This window comes from Solea solea, chromosome 1 (assembly GCF_958295425.1).
Source record: "Solea solea chromosome 1, fSolSol10.1, whole genome shotgun sequence".
Lineage (NCBI taxonomy): Eukaryota > Metazoa > Chordata > Actinopteri > Pleuronectiformes > Soleidae > Solea > Solea solea.
Window position 1 is genome coordinate 38,251,710 of NC_081134.1, and position 18,149 is coordinate 38,269,858.

The following is an 18,149-nucleotide window of genomic DNA, read 5'->3' on the forward strand; positions in this document are numbered from 1 at the left end:
AACGGACCACGTAATTTGTCAGGGTAGAAAATGAAAAATTGCCATATTAGAGGAAATTTCTTGTCAGTTCCGAAGCTCACTTGTAACATTTTGTCTGGTTGTCGAGTGTGATTTTTGTATTATTTCCAAATAAACTACCCTGCCGTCAATACAGTTTGGGGTTAATTTTGAATGAATCACTGACCCCCGCGGCGTAATGAATGGTTCATTCCCAGTGCGCTTCCTCGGAGCTTGCAATGTAAACTTTGATTCGGCAACAAAACGTCTCTTTTTAGACATATTTTCTCTAAAGAGTCAACTTATGTCGCGGATTAGAATAAAGATATCTTTATTTTAATCGTAGCAGTTTGCAAAAAAACAAATAATTGTGACTCCGAGCTCACAATTCAAAATATAGTGGCACTTACAGTATAGCCTATATTTTTCCAGCATTAAGGCAGTGCGGGGTTTACCTTTGGGATATGTTGTATTCATTCTGTGAGGTGGGGTGCAGTTCGCCCGGCGGACATTTTACATGTGACATTATGACAAAACAGGTGTAAATAATACACTTAGTGGCGAATTAATTGCACTTAACTGCTTCAGTTTCAGGGTCCTGGTAGTGTGCATGCTAGTACACTGGTCAAATCCTCTTAGGACACTTGAAACAAAGGGAGGCCATCGTTAATGGTATCAGTGACACCTGTGCATTTCCAAGAATTTGGAATCTTAAACATTCTTAAAATGTTTTGGGGTTTTTTATGGTACTACTCTGATATGACCGCTAGATGGCGGCACTGCATCAACTTCAGTTGAATGTCAAATATGAACCAGTATTTTTTTTTTTTGAAAATAAAATACATCTAGATCTAAGATATTAAAAAATGTTCATGAAAACTCTGGTGCATGTACTTAAGAATTAATATGACAGAAAACACTGAAATAATAAAAATACCGTTAACTAAATGTCATACACATGGTTGCTGTTATGTACATTTCTGCATGTTGCAATTCAAAAATCCCACATGGATAATCATTTGACCTTTTCCAAACATGTACAATCACTTCCTGCAAGATAAGCTCAATGAAATTGTTTTATCTGTAACACTGCGATACTTGTTCTCATACAATACAAAAACATGTAAGATTATTCTCTTTATGTGTACACACTTTTAATGGATGTGATAACGACAGGGACTATTTAGTTTTTCTTAAAATCCACAAGTTTGTTTGAAAGGCTGCAAATAAGACTGCGGAATAAAAGTGAATCTTTGCTTTTATTATTGATTATGAAAATGAACAGGCACCTATTACATGGAGCTTGCACATCCCAGAACAAAATTTTAAATATAAATAACACACCCTCATTAGTGTTGATCACTCACAAAAACCTGCAAGCTAAGAGTTCAAACCACATTGAAAAGTAAAACAAAATAAAAATAACGTGTCACATCCAAACTCTTGTAACATATTCAGTTGCAAGTTTTTCAAAATCTCTACTGCTCTATGTGTCCCCACACGAATGCTGTTGTGACTGCACTGACACAATTTTAGTTTTGGACTGACCGTCCTTTCCTTACAGCACAGTGGCGGTGCACAAGAACATTACAATGAGGTTAATAATAATAATCCTTTTTCTTAGAAACAAACCATTGGTTAAATAGACTACTTTTAAGTTATCAATGTAGTTCTGAGATAGCAAGTGTGCTGTGGTAATCTCCTCTACGGAGTAGAGAATCATCACATTCACCCGAGATCATTCAAGAAACTCAGCTAGACCCTGGAAGAAGAAAAAAAAGGAAAAACACAAACAAACCAATGATGGAAAAATTCAAGTATCTCTGACTGGATGGCGATAAACATCTCTATAGGAATGGAGTGATTACAGTCTTAAATGACAAAGAGCATCTGGAGGTTTGTAAAGTCCATCCAATAAACCATTATAATAAGTTATGGAAAGACTTAAAGTTGTCACAATATCTGATGCCAATAAGAAAAAGTAGGGTTTAAAATTGCATGCATCCCCACTGTAAAACTACATAACATTTTTTTAAACCAACAGAAGTATTTGCTGCCAACTGTACACTCAATTAGCAAAAGATGCAGATTTATGTCCAATAAAATAAAGCACTCCTATTATCATTCTGCTATAAAGTAAATGCATCCTCTGCTAATTTGTTTTTCACATCATCCAACAATTCCAAGATGTATATACAATAGTTTCAGACATGTTATCAGTTTAAAACATAACAGTCTCTTTTGGTGAAAATATAGCTAAATTCAAAATATTTAATCGGTATCTTTTTAGAGGTGACCTCTTTATTGAAAAAAGTACCTGAGCCAAAAACTCTGACCAGGGGAATCACAAAACCCTCGTCTCTACGACTCTCCTTTTTATCATTCATTTACGTTCTGAAGATGGAACAAAGATTTAAATTAAATAACATACAAATTAAAAAAAAAAACAACTCAGAAATATACTGACCCATCAAAACAGCCTCCCCCTTTCAAAGTATCAGCTAGTTGAAAAGTACAAAAAAGAGTCAAGACATTAAAAGATTAAAGCATGAGTTTAAAAAAAGAAAAAAAAGAAGTATTTTACAAATAATAACGGATCACTCAACAATGGTCTCTCGCAGACATTCTTTAAATAGAAGAGGTCACTGCGCATTCTCCGTGGCTGGACTAGTGAACACAACACAAGCTCAGCCTAGTTTTATTCCTGTGCCGCCGTTCTGCCAAACAGCAGGAAGAAGTGCAACCAGGTCTCATGTTGGAAGATGAAGAAGGAAATTTGTGTACTTTTGATACAGTGGTTACAAATTAAAACCCTTTAAACCTGATAAATATACGGAGGACCGCTTACAAAACAACGGCAAGTTGAGGACAATGAACTAATAGTGCCTTTTCTTAATAGATACTTTCACAGTGCATATTATAATATATTTAAAAAAAAATAAAACCAAAAGAAAAAAAAAGAAAACAGATGAAGCATTTCCTTGGGAGTTATGATGGTCCGATCCCTTCCAGAAAACGATTCAATTTGGATTTCTCTTTGCAGGCCCAAGCATGCATCCATCAGTTATTATTGCACAACACAAGGACCTTAAAATGCACCCATACACAAAAGGAAAAGGAAAAGTAATGATCTTAAAACAGGAATTATAAATTATCTCACGACAAATCCACCGTGCTTGCTTTGTTGCTTGTTTGTTTGCTCCCCGCGTTTCTAATTCACCGCTGAAAAAAAATCCTTCTTGGGTGCATTTGAACTTCCGATTATTTTCGTATTTGCTATTATACAACCAACTAAAACATGCATCCATCTGTCTGCGGGATGGGGGGGGGGGGGGGGGGGGTGCAGTCAAGAGCCTCCAGCGCATGGTGTCCACTGTTCCAGTCAAAGGTCAGAGCTCAAAGACTGAATGATTAAAAAGTGCTTTTTATGTAGGTCAGTAGGGCTTCTTTCTTGTACGATTATTACAAAGTTTGTACATTAGCATGTATCGTCTGTAAAAGCAAACGAAAACAGTTTTTTAATCATGACATCGTAAATCAACCGAATGCAGATTATGTAAAGGAGAAATGTGAAAGCAAAACACTTACCGTGATACCACCATTTTGTCTTCTTTGGATTTTTGTTACACGTTCTTACATAAAACGAATTATCAGGCGGTCGTCTCTGCAGGGAAAAAAAAAAAAGAAAACAACAATTTCGTTTTAAAACTCTACAAACATCCCGGAATGAATCTCTACGTTTTAATCCTCCCAGATATTCCGGGGCGAGTACCTTTTCTTTGCAGCTGGACAACATGCTGATAATGCTAAGACAAACGGATTGCACTGAGAGGGCGGGCGACCAATCCTCCGTTAGAATAGATAGACAGATGTGACCGTTGCTATACACATGAGGATGGACAGGTATATTCTCTCCTGTGAACATTACCTGCAACAATGAAACAAAGAAACACAAGATAGATTAATGAATGTGTCGTAACAATAATAGGTGGTGAATGTAAATCATATCAGATTATTTCTATTTTTAACAATAAACTCAAACCATTGACTTGCTCTAAGGACATAATGAACTTGGGACATAATAAGTCAAGATTATGTGAGATTTTTGGAATGGAAAATAGCGACACTTGTAGTATAAGCTTATGCTAAGCTCTCTACAGTGACATGGGGCTCTGGGATTAGGACAGGGGGGCTGTGCTGGGGTGAGAGAGGATGAGAGAGAACAGGAAGACATCAGGGGTTATTCGCCATTAAAAGGGTGCAAGAATTAGGGCTAACTGAGGAAATGGGAGAGGAGAGGAACTCAAAGGTTTAGCTCTTAAACCTTAGTGCTTGGTAAATTGCTGTGGGAATAATACACAACTCTTTATATGGACATCCTGGGGCGTGTGTTTATAGGTCACATCTTCAGGCTTTACAAAATGTGTTTTTTCCCATCTTCTTTGTGTTGTTGAGTCAAAATTGTGATCAATTCTGAATAGCATATATATATATATATATATTTTTAAAATGGAAGTAGCAATAATTGTGCAAAAGTCACAAAATAGCCCATTTTTATTTTATTTTTCTTAACTCACAAATTCAATCAGATTAGTAGTTTTTGTCCTGAAAAAAATGGATCCAAGGCATTCTTGTTGCATATTCTTATCGCCTCTGAATATACGTTTTAATATAGTATTGGGGGGAAAGCAGTCTAAATGCTCTGTGTTCTAAGGGTTTAAAACATAAATAAATAAGGGAAAATCAAAAGAGGGTAATGATGGATAACAACGGTTTGAGGCAGTGTGGCACCAGATATAGCCTCACAGGGGGAGAATGCACGCTTCAAGTGACAGGATGAGTGTAACAGACAGGACTGGCTGTACACGCAGAACATTAAGTTTTAAGCAATAAGTGAAATATTTACAAAAATTGCAGTGTTATTTACACCAGCTGGTGGGCAGGCACATTAGACACCCGGAATGTTGTTTTCCTATGTCACTTCTATACCACCATTACTGTTATATTTATATGCAGAATTACGCAAAAACTGCAGAACAATTCAAAAAACGTCAGTTCATCCTATCTGTCCAAACTTGGTGGGAGAGTGCGGTATGGCCCAAGGAAGAACCGATTCAATTTTTGGTGTGAAACCGAGAAATTAATAAATGCTGTCGTGAAGTTGTTGATACATTTCATGCTACCTTGGTGAAAGGGTAAGGGTAGGTAAGGGTTAGGGTAAGGGGAGAGTGGTAAACAACAGCATATCCATGCACTCTCTGAGAGCCCTCTTGTTTAGAGCTGAAATAATTATCCATTAACTATCTATTACTATCTATTATGTGTAACCAGCACCTCCTCTGTTAACTACACACTCATTCTGAACCCAAGGGAAAACTGAGCTTCTCTCATATTTCCATGACATTTTTCATGATATCAGCAGGTTCACTGATATTAGACAGGGTCATTGTGTCATTCATACATGCTTTAAAACATCTCAAGGCAGCCAGTTTTTTTTCCATTTGCAAAACTTTGCTGACAAAAACAATTACTCAAGAGTATATTTGCTGAAGAAAAACAAAAAGTAATTGTCATTGTTGACAACAGCATTTGCAACTGTTGCTAGTGATGTCTTCATACAAGTAATGATGGAGAGTCCAAAGAGGACCACTTTGAAAGCCTGTCCTTTCTCTATGGGATGATCACAGCTAAGTAGCAAAGTTTATCTAATTCTGTCTTCACCGCCTCATTCTCTATTTTTAGTTTGGAAGGATTTTGATGAGTGAACCAGGAATCACTGACAGACTCCAGTGGAGTGGCAGCTTTCTGCTGGAGTCTGTCAGTGATTCCTGCTTGCGGTGTTTACAAGATAGCGGTCATTCATTACAACAACAGTAAAGCCAGTATGCCGTGCTTGTTGCAGGAATCCAGAGAGTGAGAATAGATGACTGTTTAGACAGGTATTTAGGTTTTGAGTTAAAAATTAAACCTCTGTATATTGTACCATCCCTTATGTCTGTGGTGGGAACTACAAAATCATTTCTCTCTCTGATCAAAAGAATTGAACATTAAAGCAAGGGTATGTAACTTACAAGTAAACAGTCTTGCACTTCAACAGTTAATTTCTTACAGCAAAACACACCGCTGCTCGATTTAGTACAAACCAGAACTTTGTGCCTTACTTGGTCTGGTATGACCAGTCGTTCGCTAGTGTTATAAAACATTGGGTAAATATTTCTGTATATAATGGACACAAGTGAGTAACTGCCAATTATTTTAATTTGTTTCCCAATAAAATTAATGTAAATGGAAAGTGTTGTTCGGTGCAGACACGACTTTCTGATTTTTCAGGCAGGGAAATGCTTTTCATAGTGAAACTCTTTCAGCCACATATACATACATGCAGTGAAGCAAGTTATGCTTACCTGAGGTGAATCAAAGGGATATCGACTACTAAATTTGAAAAGCAACTGAAATTTCTCTCCTTCGTACAGTGTTCCGGATGCTCCCTCCATATCTACAATCCACCTGAAAAGAAAGCACAAAATTAAAATATTAAACATCACACTTAAACTATTCAGATAGATATTCAGATAAAAATGCCATTTTGCCACTTTTAAAATTACCCAACAAGAAAATTATTTTTTTCTTTATTTTTTCTTTATTTTATGAGGCAACTTTAAAACTTTAAAAAAATGGAACAAGTAAAACCAGAGTGACAAATATCCTCCTGTCAAGTATGTTCACTTTCTTTTACTTTCTTGTAGGCATGCTAAAAATCTGGCCATGCACTTTGGTAGAGAAAGTCAATCCCACATACTATAACTATAACGTACTATATTAGTATCTATTAGTTATTAGTAAATAAGTAAAGTAAATATCCTTGTGTTTACTCGAAAGCAACCTTTTTTCCATTTAATCAAGGCTAGGTTGCAGTTTGTGATAAACGCTGATAGTAGATTGATATTTAATGAGTATATTAAGATTGGCTATAATTTAAATCTCCTTCAATCTCTGTCACTATCTCTTACTCTGGAGTGTACAGCAAGAAACATGAGCAGAACATTAAATTGATCAAAACCCATTATCATTAAATAACCATACATATGTACATACAGTACATTGCAAAGGTACTTCCAGCTACGTTGGATTGTCTTTCAAATTCTCTGATCATTGGGATTTGGATTGAATGACTGTCAATGAGTTTAACTCATACAACCAGTGTATGCATGTTTTCCATAAACCTGGCACAATAGACCTTTTTCACAGCAGATATTTGGCAACATTAAATGGTAGGAAAAACATTGGTTTTACTAGTAACAATTATTAACAATAATTAAAATTATTGACAATAATTTGGGTTCAATCGCAGGTTTAAGAGCCAGCGGCATGAATTTTTTAAGTACCTGACACTTTAACCCGTGTTAAGTTTTTATTTTAAAACTGCATACATTTTTCCTTTTTATTCTGGATGTGTTCCAATAAAACAATTAAAATATATATTTACAGTATAGTCATTATAGCATAGCTAAAACAACAAATGTAATGGCCTGGTATAATTCAAAATCTGAGTTGTCAATACTGTAGTTAGTGCGTAATGTTTTTAATTGGACTCATTCCAGTGGCATTCAATGCTTGGGTTATGACACACAGATTAGTATTAATGTGATACTCTATTGATCCGGTGGATGAATCTATTTTTGCCCGTGTAGCCCCTGACGACAAAATTGTGCTGACAGAGCCACAAGGGATCCAGGGCCCTGTTCGCAGATGACTGCGAACACAAAGGCTTGGTTTGGACAGTGTAACTTATAAAAAGGAAGAATGTGCAAAAATGTATACTAATGATTAATTTATTACCTCACTCTTCCCTTCAAAGTGAACCTATGAAATGTTCAGTTACCATGAAAACTCAAAAGATGTTTAGTTTATCTTATCTAACACTGTGGTGTTTTGAACATGGCAGCGTCTTTAGAGCAGAGGAATGGCAAACAACTGTTTATATGATCATGTGACTGTACACTTTTTTTGTACACATTAATTAGGTTAGTATCGTTATTTTAGGCTTTCAACCATGAATCGAATAGTCGATAATTAAATTAATTGTCAAATCTTTTGATGCAAAGTAAATGCAAGTATTTTCTGGTTCCGTTGCTCCATATAACTAAGAGATCATTAAAACTGAATAATTTTGGTCTTTGAACAAACAAGCCTGATATATATACATATATTTATTCAAGTCCAGGCCTGAACATTAATGTGCATAGCAGAAACCTTAGAGGTGAAGAACAAGAAACAGTGATGGTGGCATCACAATCTGACCTACTTTCTAATAGACAAGCAGTGGAGATACTAAAGAGACATGTGGATGTTTTTCAGGTTTATCGCCTTGCGCCTCACTTGTAGCCCAGGGCACAAGATCACTTAGGGTGTCATATGAGGTCCGTCCTCTTTGAGAACTTCACCATGCTTTATTTCCCACCAGGAAATGAAGCTTACGGTGAATTACACCTGATGCAACCCACCCCTAACACAGGCAAAGACTCCAAGGACACTGTGCTCAACTTGCTCAAATTCCCCATTGCCTGGTGATTATATGATCCAGTCAATAAAAATAACACAATGTTTCTGAAGAAAGTGGGGGAAAGGACCAAATCAATCCTTGTCTAACCATGTTAAGCCAAGACTATTGCTGTATACATGCAAAAAAAGACAATGTAAATAAATAATAGAGCACTGAGAGGCATCATAACAATGTCATCTTATCACGGTCACATCTTCACAGCATTGTCACCAGGGAAGGCTTGTTCTGGTGTTTGGCAAAGGCTAGCTTGAATGTCAACTATTTGTTCCTTACAACACATGAATTTTACAACAAATCCTGAATTCTGTACACAGTGAAAGAGAGCCAACCAAGGCTGAAGAGCTATTTTGATGTGTGAGTCGAAAACAAAGGACACACCCATACATACCACAACAAAGTTATGGATGCAGAAGCCAGTAGAACTGGTTGGGGGACTTGTCAGTGAAACGATGACAACTCCAATCTTTCCTATGTCAGATTCTTAGCAAGAGTATTCATGGGCAGTGAAGGGAACACCAAGACAGAAAGGTCAGTTAAGCAGCCTCTGATCCATGCTACCCTAAGACAACTCCTGCATGCCAACCGTTAAATATTTAATGGATGAATAGTGACACTGTGCATTAGAACACTCTACTGAGGGGCCAGAGCAGCCAGTCACTTGAATCATCCAGATTTCTCTTGTACAGTCACTGCTGAATCTACAAGAGCTTTGTGTCTTTACACCTCCTGCCCGGTGATATTGCAACAGTTGCCTTTACCAGTTACCACAGTGTTAACCCATAGTGATGAAACAAGCCATGTGGGATTTGTGGAAACATTCTCCAGTGAATACTATATGTGGCTCACTGTTTACTGTGTTTAAAAAAAGCCGACAATGGGGATTAAATGAGTGAAACAAAGTAATAAGACAAACACTCACTGTGTGATGGTGTTCTGTACACTTTTTTCATTGAGCGTCATTCCTGGGGGTGGATCGTTTTGAAGGGCTAATAATTCCTTTTGTAGCCTTTTCTGTTGATGACACAAAGTCAGATGTTAAAATATAAACACATCAACTATATGAGAGAGGGTTTAGAAGGACAGAAGGAAAGAAGGCAAAGGAAAAGGGAGGTAACACAACAATACGGATGCAACGTGCCACAGTACAAACGCCACATCAACAATAACAAGGAAATAAATACCAGAGGAAAATCAAAATAGAATGTTCGACATTTTGGAATTCATAAAACCAAATTAACACAGGATACAACATATGTTTGCGTATGTTCTCTAATGACGTCGCGGCAGTGGCTAAAGTAATTAAAGACAAACTCGTACATCCTGAATTATTTAACGCGTTTCTTAAAAACAAAACCGAGTAATGGTAGACGAAACTAAAGTATTAGATGTTGGCAACAAACCGTATTCATTGCTCGTGAAGGTTTGTGTCTTTATCAGCAGAGGCAAATCTCTCATCGTGAACGAGATGCACCTGTTCCGTCCAGAAGGAAACTGCAACTGCTCAATCTGCGCACCGTCTCGTTAGCTAGCTAACGTTTACGTCAGCTAAACAGAAGCCAGAGCAACGCGGAAATTACACGGACGTCATTTAATGACATCACTTTCTACGAGTTTTCATCAGCGTGTTGCTGCGAAACCACACCACACACAACTGTGCCGAGCCCTACATTTATTCTCCAGAAAGCTGGCTTCTGTGTTCGCTTTGACTTAGTGCTGTTGATGGGCTAGTAGAGTTGCTAGCACAGAGCCTAACGCTAGACCAGAACACTTTACGACAGATGTCATGGCTTTTACATCGATGTCATAGCTGATTTAAACAGATGCACGTACGTAAACAAAGTGGTCAATAGACTACCATGAAAGCCAACTGTGTCGGTGAGGTAATTTGCAAATATGTGATCGCTGTCAATTGTATTCTTACCTGCATCGACGCCATGATGGAAACCCCCCTGCCCCGCATCAGCGCAGAGTGGAGGACTGTACGTCAACGAGTCACGTGGGAGAAGTTGTTTTTGTCAAGAGCATAAACGAAGTCATTTTTATTTCTACACCTGAATTCCATGAGGAAAAAAAGGAACTAAGAAAGAAAGAAAACAATAAGAAAAAGTCAAATGTTTTAAAGATTTACATCAATATTATCAAAGGTCCAATGGCTATTTGTTACATTGCAATAATTGACCTGTCCTTCTGCATTATAAGCACTGTACTATTATACAACACTTATTTTAGTTGTTATATATATATATGTGTGTGTGTGTGTGTATATATGTACACTTCCTCTGTATGTAACCTGTGTATTTTGTGATCTCTCACTTCTCCTTGTTTATGCTTGTCTGAGTGTATTTTTGTTTTACTCCTTGTAACATCAAATCTACCAATGTTTAGTAAAATGCAATGACCCTTTCCTTAGATAAGCAAAGTCTATAACATTTTATTCAAGTACTGTAATTTGACTAAGGCGCCTAATGTTTCCTAGACAAAACATACATCTTCAAAACAGGAATACAGATAAGATAATGCATATCAGCTTGAACTTGACATTTAAACTGTCAGAGACGGAGACTGTCGAAATCATTATTGTCAATTCCTTCCTGTGTAAATCAAAACCTGCCTACATTGAATATCATACTAGTCTGTAAAAAAGGCTTTAAATATGGTGGTCCCAACATCCACATTACAGACTACCACTTAGCATCCTTGGAAAAATCAGAAACATCTTCTACTAATTGACTTAATGATTTACTGTAGCTGCTTAACCACAAAACATATCTTCCCACACATATTCTATTCTTCTTAGACTTGCCAAGAAGTGACATACCACAATATGACAGCTGTTCCTCGTTTGTGTTTTGGTCAGATCCACTATTGGAAATACATAACCGACAAGTAAATGATCTGAAATCCTACATTTAAAGAGCACTTTTCTAGTCTTGAACCAGCCATTGAATAATCAGTGCTCGACCATTGAGCCTCTGCCAAGTAAAACAGTAATCAAACCAACCCTACAAATGACCATATTCGGTAAACCTGAAGCTGATAAAATCTTGATTTTTAAAAAGGTTCCATGTGTACAAAAAAAGCAAGAAAATCAAATTTCCAAAATAGTTTCACTGGAGCACACTCTTAAAAGTAAAGACTGTATTTTGGGTAAGAAAGTGTTATGTCAGACATACTTAATATGGAACAAGCTAATAAGTGCCAACAAAGTGTTCACCAAACATGTATTTTATTAAGATGGAGGTGAAGAATGATTTCTGGGGCAGGGAACACATTTATCACATTCTTGGGAGAGGGATGCAGTCTGCCAAATCCTTTTATTTTATTAAAACAGAATTCTTTAATACTAATAAAATTCAGAGGGAAAGCCAGGTGCAAAAGAAACTTTTCATTTTTATATGATCATTCATGTTTCATACGATGTACAAGGCAAAACAAGTTAAATATTAAAAAAAAAAAAAAAAATCCAAAAATGTTTTAGCTTCTACATTATGTTTCGTAACTTTAGCAATCCAAGAAGTTTGCAGCCATGAGCAGTTCCAGTGCGATCTCAGGAGCAATGGGGAATTCAGGTATTTCTGTGGAGCTGTTGGTGTAACGGACCTTGTAGGTGAAATACATGCAGACCTTGGACAAGACGTGAGATGGAATCTCCCTGAAGTTCACTTCATTGGTTTCATTCTCAGCAAACTGACCTGCAGATGAAGCGTAACAATAGTTACATTAATAAAAGTAAATAATGTAACTGACAGTTATCAAACTCATACAATTCATTAAATATGTTTAAATAACCTACAAAGAATAGCTCCATTAGATGCTTCAGGCTAAAATATGAAGACAGAAGCCCACGACAGGGATTTCAGAATGTTCTATAACAATATGCAGTAAAAAGTATTAAAATTATTGTACGGGGGGGGGACACAGTGCCAACAACTAGAGGCTAGTTAGAACGTCTACTATATACCTCAAAAGAGGTATACCTCCATGAGCTCACAAAGCACATGGAGGTTAGCCATTGTATTTGGATATCAGTGTATTTTGCTGTGAATATGTAAATTAGGTTGACAAATCAATTCAAAATATTCAAATACTATTGACACGGCATGTTTAACATGCATACGATTGGTAGCGCTACCAGTGTAACTGGTTTAATGATGAGAGATTTGCCTCCATGTAAAAATTTAGCAACATATAATGGTGAATTGCAACTGAATATCCCATCACCTCACCCTTTCCTTCCCAGTATGTTGGAAAACATATGTAGCCTTTATTTAGCATCAAAACCAAATGATAGAAACATGATGGCTCAAAATGGCAGCCTCTGGAGAGTTGACCCAACCCCTGATATAAGAGGCTCATTCTAGGGTAATGAAGAACAATATATACAATTAGGTGATTGTTCAAAAAATAAGTAATTGTTCCATGTTCAATTTCTACAAATAAAATGAATGTCACCTTAAGTTTAGACACTGAACTTTTAAATTGGAACGATAGGTAAAAAAAGACTGTTGTATATAGCATCCATAGTGATATGCCCACAAATGACATGTCTAAATTCTCACCTGGCCCACTCAACATGGCTTTTATGGTTCCAGACGTCAATGCATGTTCTCTTTTCACTATGAATTCATGGCCATCTGAAGAGATTAACTTCACATACATAGCATCTGGCCCTTCACAGCCACCATAGGTTCTTTCTTCACCATCTGTGAAACAAACAGACTGACAATCTTAAACAGGTGTGAGACACACCCCAGTGGCAAACATATTTCCGATTATTGCATTAAAAAAATGTTGACTTTGAAAAAAACAATCGCCCACACCTACTCTGATGAGCTTGTTAATGATTCGTTTAATAATGTGTGAAGATGTGTTTTTTTAAAATAGTAATCACTTACCCATACTGTCCACGAATTTCTAACAATCCTGTAAGAGAGCATATAGATATGACCAACCTTCGTATAAACTCTATTTAACCAGTTTAGTCCAAGGCTATACACTGAGTTTAGCTCAAAGCAATTACGTTTAAATACTATTAGCAAATGACTCTGAGTTTATTTTTAGCAGCTTCCTTGTAACATCAACATTGTGTGAAGTATAATGTACCGGGTGCACCAGCTATCGTTGATAGACATTAAACAATTACCTCATCTAAACAACAAACATCTTAAACAACATTTTCACTCCATAAAAAGCTTTAGACGAAATTATTGGTCTCTTAGCATTAGCTTGTGTCGGCTAGCGAGCGAACGCCTTCCTTGATAAACGATCTTTTTTTCCTTTTCTTTTTTACGGTGTTTAGAGCTCATGTCAGACAAACTACCAGATCAATGCCAACATAAAACAACACCTAATACAACGGTAACATCGTTTCTTACCACTCGGGAATGGAATGTCGAGTAGTGATTGGGTTTCAGCTAAAGTTAGCCACTAGACTGCTACTACCCGGAACCAGTTTGTGTGAACAACACGCCTTCCGCGATATATTTCTTCCGTGGGGTTCCACTGGCAGAGAGATACGGTTCCTCCTCATTTTACCATTGAGTAAGGGGATCTCGGTGACATACTGGTGTGCGTTGGACAAATAAAGAACATTATGCAGTCCAGATAATTAATTCTGAAGAGGCTCTTATGTCAAAGTGCACGTTATAATGGTTAATGTTAGATAAAAGCAATTTCAATACCCGAACGCTGTATGACGTTATGCAATACATAATTATAAATTGAAGCGCCTACGTTGTTATTATTTTGTTATTTATATTTACACTGATTGAGCTCAAAATGTTTATCAACACTTTCGATTACATGTCAAATCACACTGGTCATTTCAGAGATGATATTTTCTCTTGTAACCCTGTAGAGGGCGCCTATGTTTCGGCTTAATTTCCATGACTGGCACCAGTGCCTGTGATGAATGAGAGCAGGTGCTGATTGGGCATGACAGAGACATTTTGCAGACCCATAAAAATGGATTAAAGAAAGTATGAGAGAAAGCGAGACATAAGACTTGTGCCACTGCACCACCATCTTATATTTTACACTATCCAGTCCACTGGATAGTGTAAAATATAAAAAAAACTTTGCTTGTGAAGCTTAGATAGAAATCAACAAAAGCACACCCTTTCTAAACTAGAATCGAGTTTGTTTTGTGTTTCAACAACAAAACATTAAAGCTTGTGAAGTCTCTAACAGGTAGTGGGGGCTGTGCTTCATAGACAGTTTAGAAATGGCCACACACTGTACTCACGGTCAGGTTCATAGTTCTTTCATGTGGTAAAAGTGATGACTATTGGAATCTGAGGCCTCTGAAGTGAAGCAGAGATATTTGAGCTATGACACTAGAGCACAGTACTGAGTGTGCCTTCAAATTGTGCTTTCTGATCCACAGGGGCTCTCTGGATGACTCGGACTTGGACTTGGAAAATAGTAAGGATTTATTTACTTATCCCCCCCCTCCCTTTGCATTCTTGTTCACTTACTCACAGATGTAAGACATCCATAACTGACTCACAGGTGAGACAAAGGAGTCCTTTTTTCCCAGGATGCTCTCTGAGTGGAGGCTTACACGGACGGGGGGGCTGACATTTGACCTGGTATTTCTCTTACAGTAATACCAGGTTTAGCAATGCTGTCAGTTTGTGTTCCAGAAAGTTCCTGTAGCCTCCTGCCTGGTGACCGCGCGTGCTGCCTGTCAACTCTCTCAAACATACACACACACACACACACACGCGCGCGCACACACACACACACACACACACACACACACACACACAACCAAAAACAATCACTGACCTTCCAGTCCTCCATTACACCATTAGTGCTCATGATCAGAGCGGGTGGGTGACGGGAGCCGCTTTGATGTCTCTCTGATACGACCCACCCCACTGCAGCTGCTCTCAGCTCTATTTTGGGGAGGCTGCTGTGGGCCCTTAGAACGAGGCCTCCCTAACACACACATACACACACACACACACACACACACAAACACAATATATGCAAACACTCTTGTCATGCCGAGTGATATCATCCATCCCTTCAACACATCAATTGTAAGATTCCTCGTATTTCACTTTCTTGCGCGCTCACACACAGAGGGTCCGTGCTGTGAAATGGTGGCATGTACTTCACTTTTTTAGAAAAGGCCTTTGTCCAACTTTAAGTTTGTCGGAGTAATTAATCAAACATTGATGCCTGTTTGGCATCCAACACATTTAAAATGTGTGTCCTTCAGAGTGGTTTACATACTGTACTACTACGATGGCATATGAGCAGACCCAGTCATGTTCACGAGGTGTATAAGTGGTTCAAACACACCCCTCTTGATCAACGTTAATGATTAAAAAAGTTACGCGACAGTTGGTATGTTGTGGTCTGTTGAGTAAGACTATGACCAACAATAACGCCAGCCTGACACATTTTCTTCCCCCTGAGTTGGTCAAACGCCAACGCATAGGATCAGTTTATCAGTTTGTTAGCCTGAATAAAACCAGGTCAGCATGATCGGGAAAGATGGGGGGAAGGAATATCACAATGCGTCTCTTCTCTGAAAAGAGGGTAAGGCTTGTCACAATGAATTTGAGGGTACTGTCCCTTTAGCCTGCAGTGAGCTACAGTGTCTTGCTATTCTTATGTGAGTCCTATAATCTCAAGACCACTGCTGCTGAAGAGGAACAACAGCAACCCCTGACATGTCACAAACACTTCTGTTGATGTAAAATAATGACGGTAAATCTGGTTAACGTAGCCATGAACCAAATGATCTTATAAAAAATCATAAATAACACAGAAGTTGTCAGCGGTTAATCAGGTGATCAAATTATGTCCAATGAGTCATAGAGAAATAATGGCTTATTTTATGAAAAGGTTTTGGAAAATGACTGTTGTGAAGGTATTAACACAATGCAGTATGAGTCACTGAAGTGTACCATAATTATTATTGTTATTATTGTTATTATGTTTGATAGAGTCATCAACAGCACACCCTGTAACACAGTGATGAGTCAAAGCTAACAACAACAAACAAGATTCCTTTACAGCAAGTTGTCTTTCTTTCTTGTTGTTGTTTTTTTTTTAAATGTATTATTTTTTTATATTTATTATTTTTAAACATACTCCACATATGATATATGCTCCAAATGTTGTTACACACATTTAAGAGGATTTGACAGCAATTTACTTTCAATAGCTTAAGGCTAATAAGGCCTCAGATGTCGGCTCGGTGATGAATCACCCTACATAGCGCAAATCTAAAATGTCATCTTCATCCACATGACACTAGATCAACAGTCTTCTTGAAACTGCATGTGAGTGATTTGTGTCTATCATTTTAGTCGTCCACACACTTGCATTGAACAAACCGATGTAGAAAATGACGCGTTTAAATGACAAGGTGCAGATAATAGTTAACTTAAGATGACAGAGTGATTGCCGTATGGCTTTATAAGATTTGTCAATGTAAATATAACTGATGAAGTGATGCTAAGCTAAGCTATCTATGCAAGGCATGGAAAGGGGATCTGCTTAATACTGATGTCTTAGCAACAGTTTTGAAAAACGCTGGCCACAGATATCCTCTCACTGCTTACTAGCCTGAATCCAATTTTAGAAGCACAACCAAGCTGCATTTTAGGCACAAGGTGGAAGAGAGAGGGAGAGAGAGAGAGAGAGAGAGAGAGAGAGAGAAGTTAAATATACACATAAAAACTAATGCTTTCATCTTGTATGGCAGACTTAAAATACTTATAAGATCGTTATTAAAATCTTAGTTGATCTAACCTTCAAACCACATCAAACATAAGACTACACTGTATGTACGTTATTTTAGAAACAATGCATACTTTTATTTTATGTGATAATATTGTTATTTATTTTATTTTAACCCACTGTATATCTGCAATTAATGAATACTTTTAAAGCACATGTTTAACTGGGAAACTGAAAAGTGATGCAAATAATTTACAAATGTAATAGTGTTTCAATGAATAAGAAAAATAAAAAACAACATGAAAACAATCAGTAAAAACATTTGAAATGCTGGGATTATTTAATTAAAATAAACTAAATGCAGTAAAATGTATTTCAATTTTCCTGCAGTTTTCCCCATCCTTCTTTTTTTGAATATCAAGTAATGAATCCTTTCTTATTATGACTAATTAATATGTAAAGCTATTTTATGACCCAAATCAAAATGTATTGAATGTTTAATAACCTATTTTCCATTTTTTCTTATGCTAAACTTCTTTTCAGTAGCTGTGGAAACTTACAAGTGGCCGGTAAGTTCATCCAAAGGTGAACGGGAATCATTTCAGAGGTAAAGGTCCACCATGAATCAAAAGTAAATACACGTCAAACATATCAGGGTTTCCTGTTTCGCTGTTGTCACTCTCGGTGAAGTCAATTCACACGGCTGCTGGTACAGCCATGTTCTCTGAATATGAAATGTAAAGTTCTTCACTTAGGTCAAAATTATAGCACTTGCAGCTGTAGAATTTGTGAAATGGTCTCTAAGAGTGTTGAACACACTTATAAGGTTTGGGTTTATATTTGTCCAGGACTGCTTGTACGGTCAAATTTTGTCCAGCATGCAGTGCAA

The 18,149-nt window shown here is 37.3% G+C and overlaps 2 protein-coding genes across 3 annotated transcripts; both read right to left on the reverse strand.

Annotated features, from left to right (window-relative positions):
• Nucleotides 1–1,237: 1,237 nt before the first annotated feature.
• On the reverse strand, nucleotides 1,238–10,532 carry ube2wb (ubiquitin conjugating enzyme E2 Wb). 2 transcript variants are annotated; one of them, XM_058645035.1, is made up of 6 exons: nucleotides 10,482–10,532; nucleotides 9,480–9,571; nucleotides 6,402–6,504; nucleotides 3,770–3,925; nucleotides 3,586–3,661; nucleotides 1,238–3,489 (listed from the first exon to the last, which is right to left on the reverse strand). In XM_058645035.1, exons 1-6 carry the CDS (start codon nucleotides 10,518–10,520, stop codon nucleotides 3,476–3,478), a joined length of 480 nt encoding a protein of 159 aa, XP_058501018.1. In that variant the 5' UTR covers nucleotides 10,521–10,532; the 3' UTR covers nucleotides 1,238–3,475. The 2 variants fall into 2 exon arrangements, with proteins under 2 accessions (XP_058501018.1, XP_058501028.1); XM_058645045.1 differs by lacking the exon at nucleotides 10,482–10,532 and adding an exon at nucleotides 9,961–10,113.
• Nucleotides 10,533–11,769: 1,237 nt separating this feature from the next.
• On the reverse strand, nucleotides 11,770–14,082 carry eloca (elongin C paralog a). Its single transcript, XM_058636153.1, has 4 exons — nucleotides 13,936–14,082; nucleotides 13,456–13,483; nucleotides 13,120–13,263; nucleotides 11,770–12,252 (listed from the first exon to the last, which is right to left on the reverse strand). Exons 2-4 carry the CDS (start codon nucleotides 13,457–13,459, stop codon nucleotides 12,062–12,064), a joined length of 339 nt encoding a protein of 112 aa, XP_058492136.1. The 5' UTR covers nucleotides 13,460–13,483; nucleotides 13,936–14,082; the 3' UTR covers nucleotides 11,770–12,061.
• Nucleotides 14,083–18,149: the final 4,067 nt, after the last annotated feature.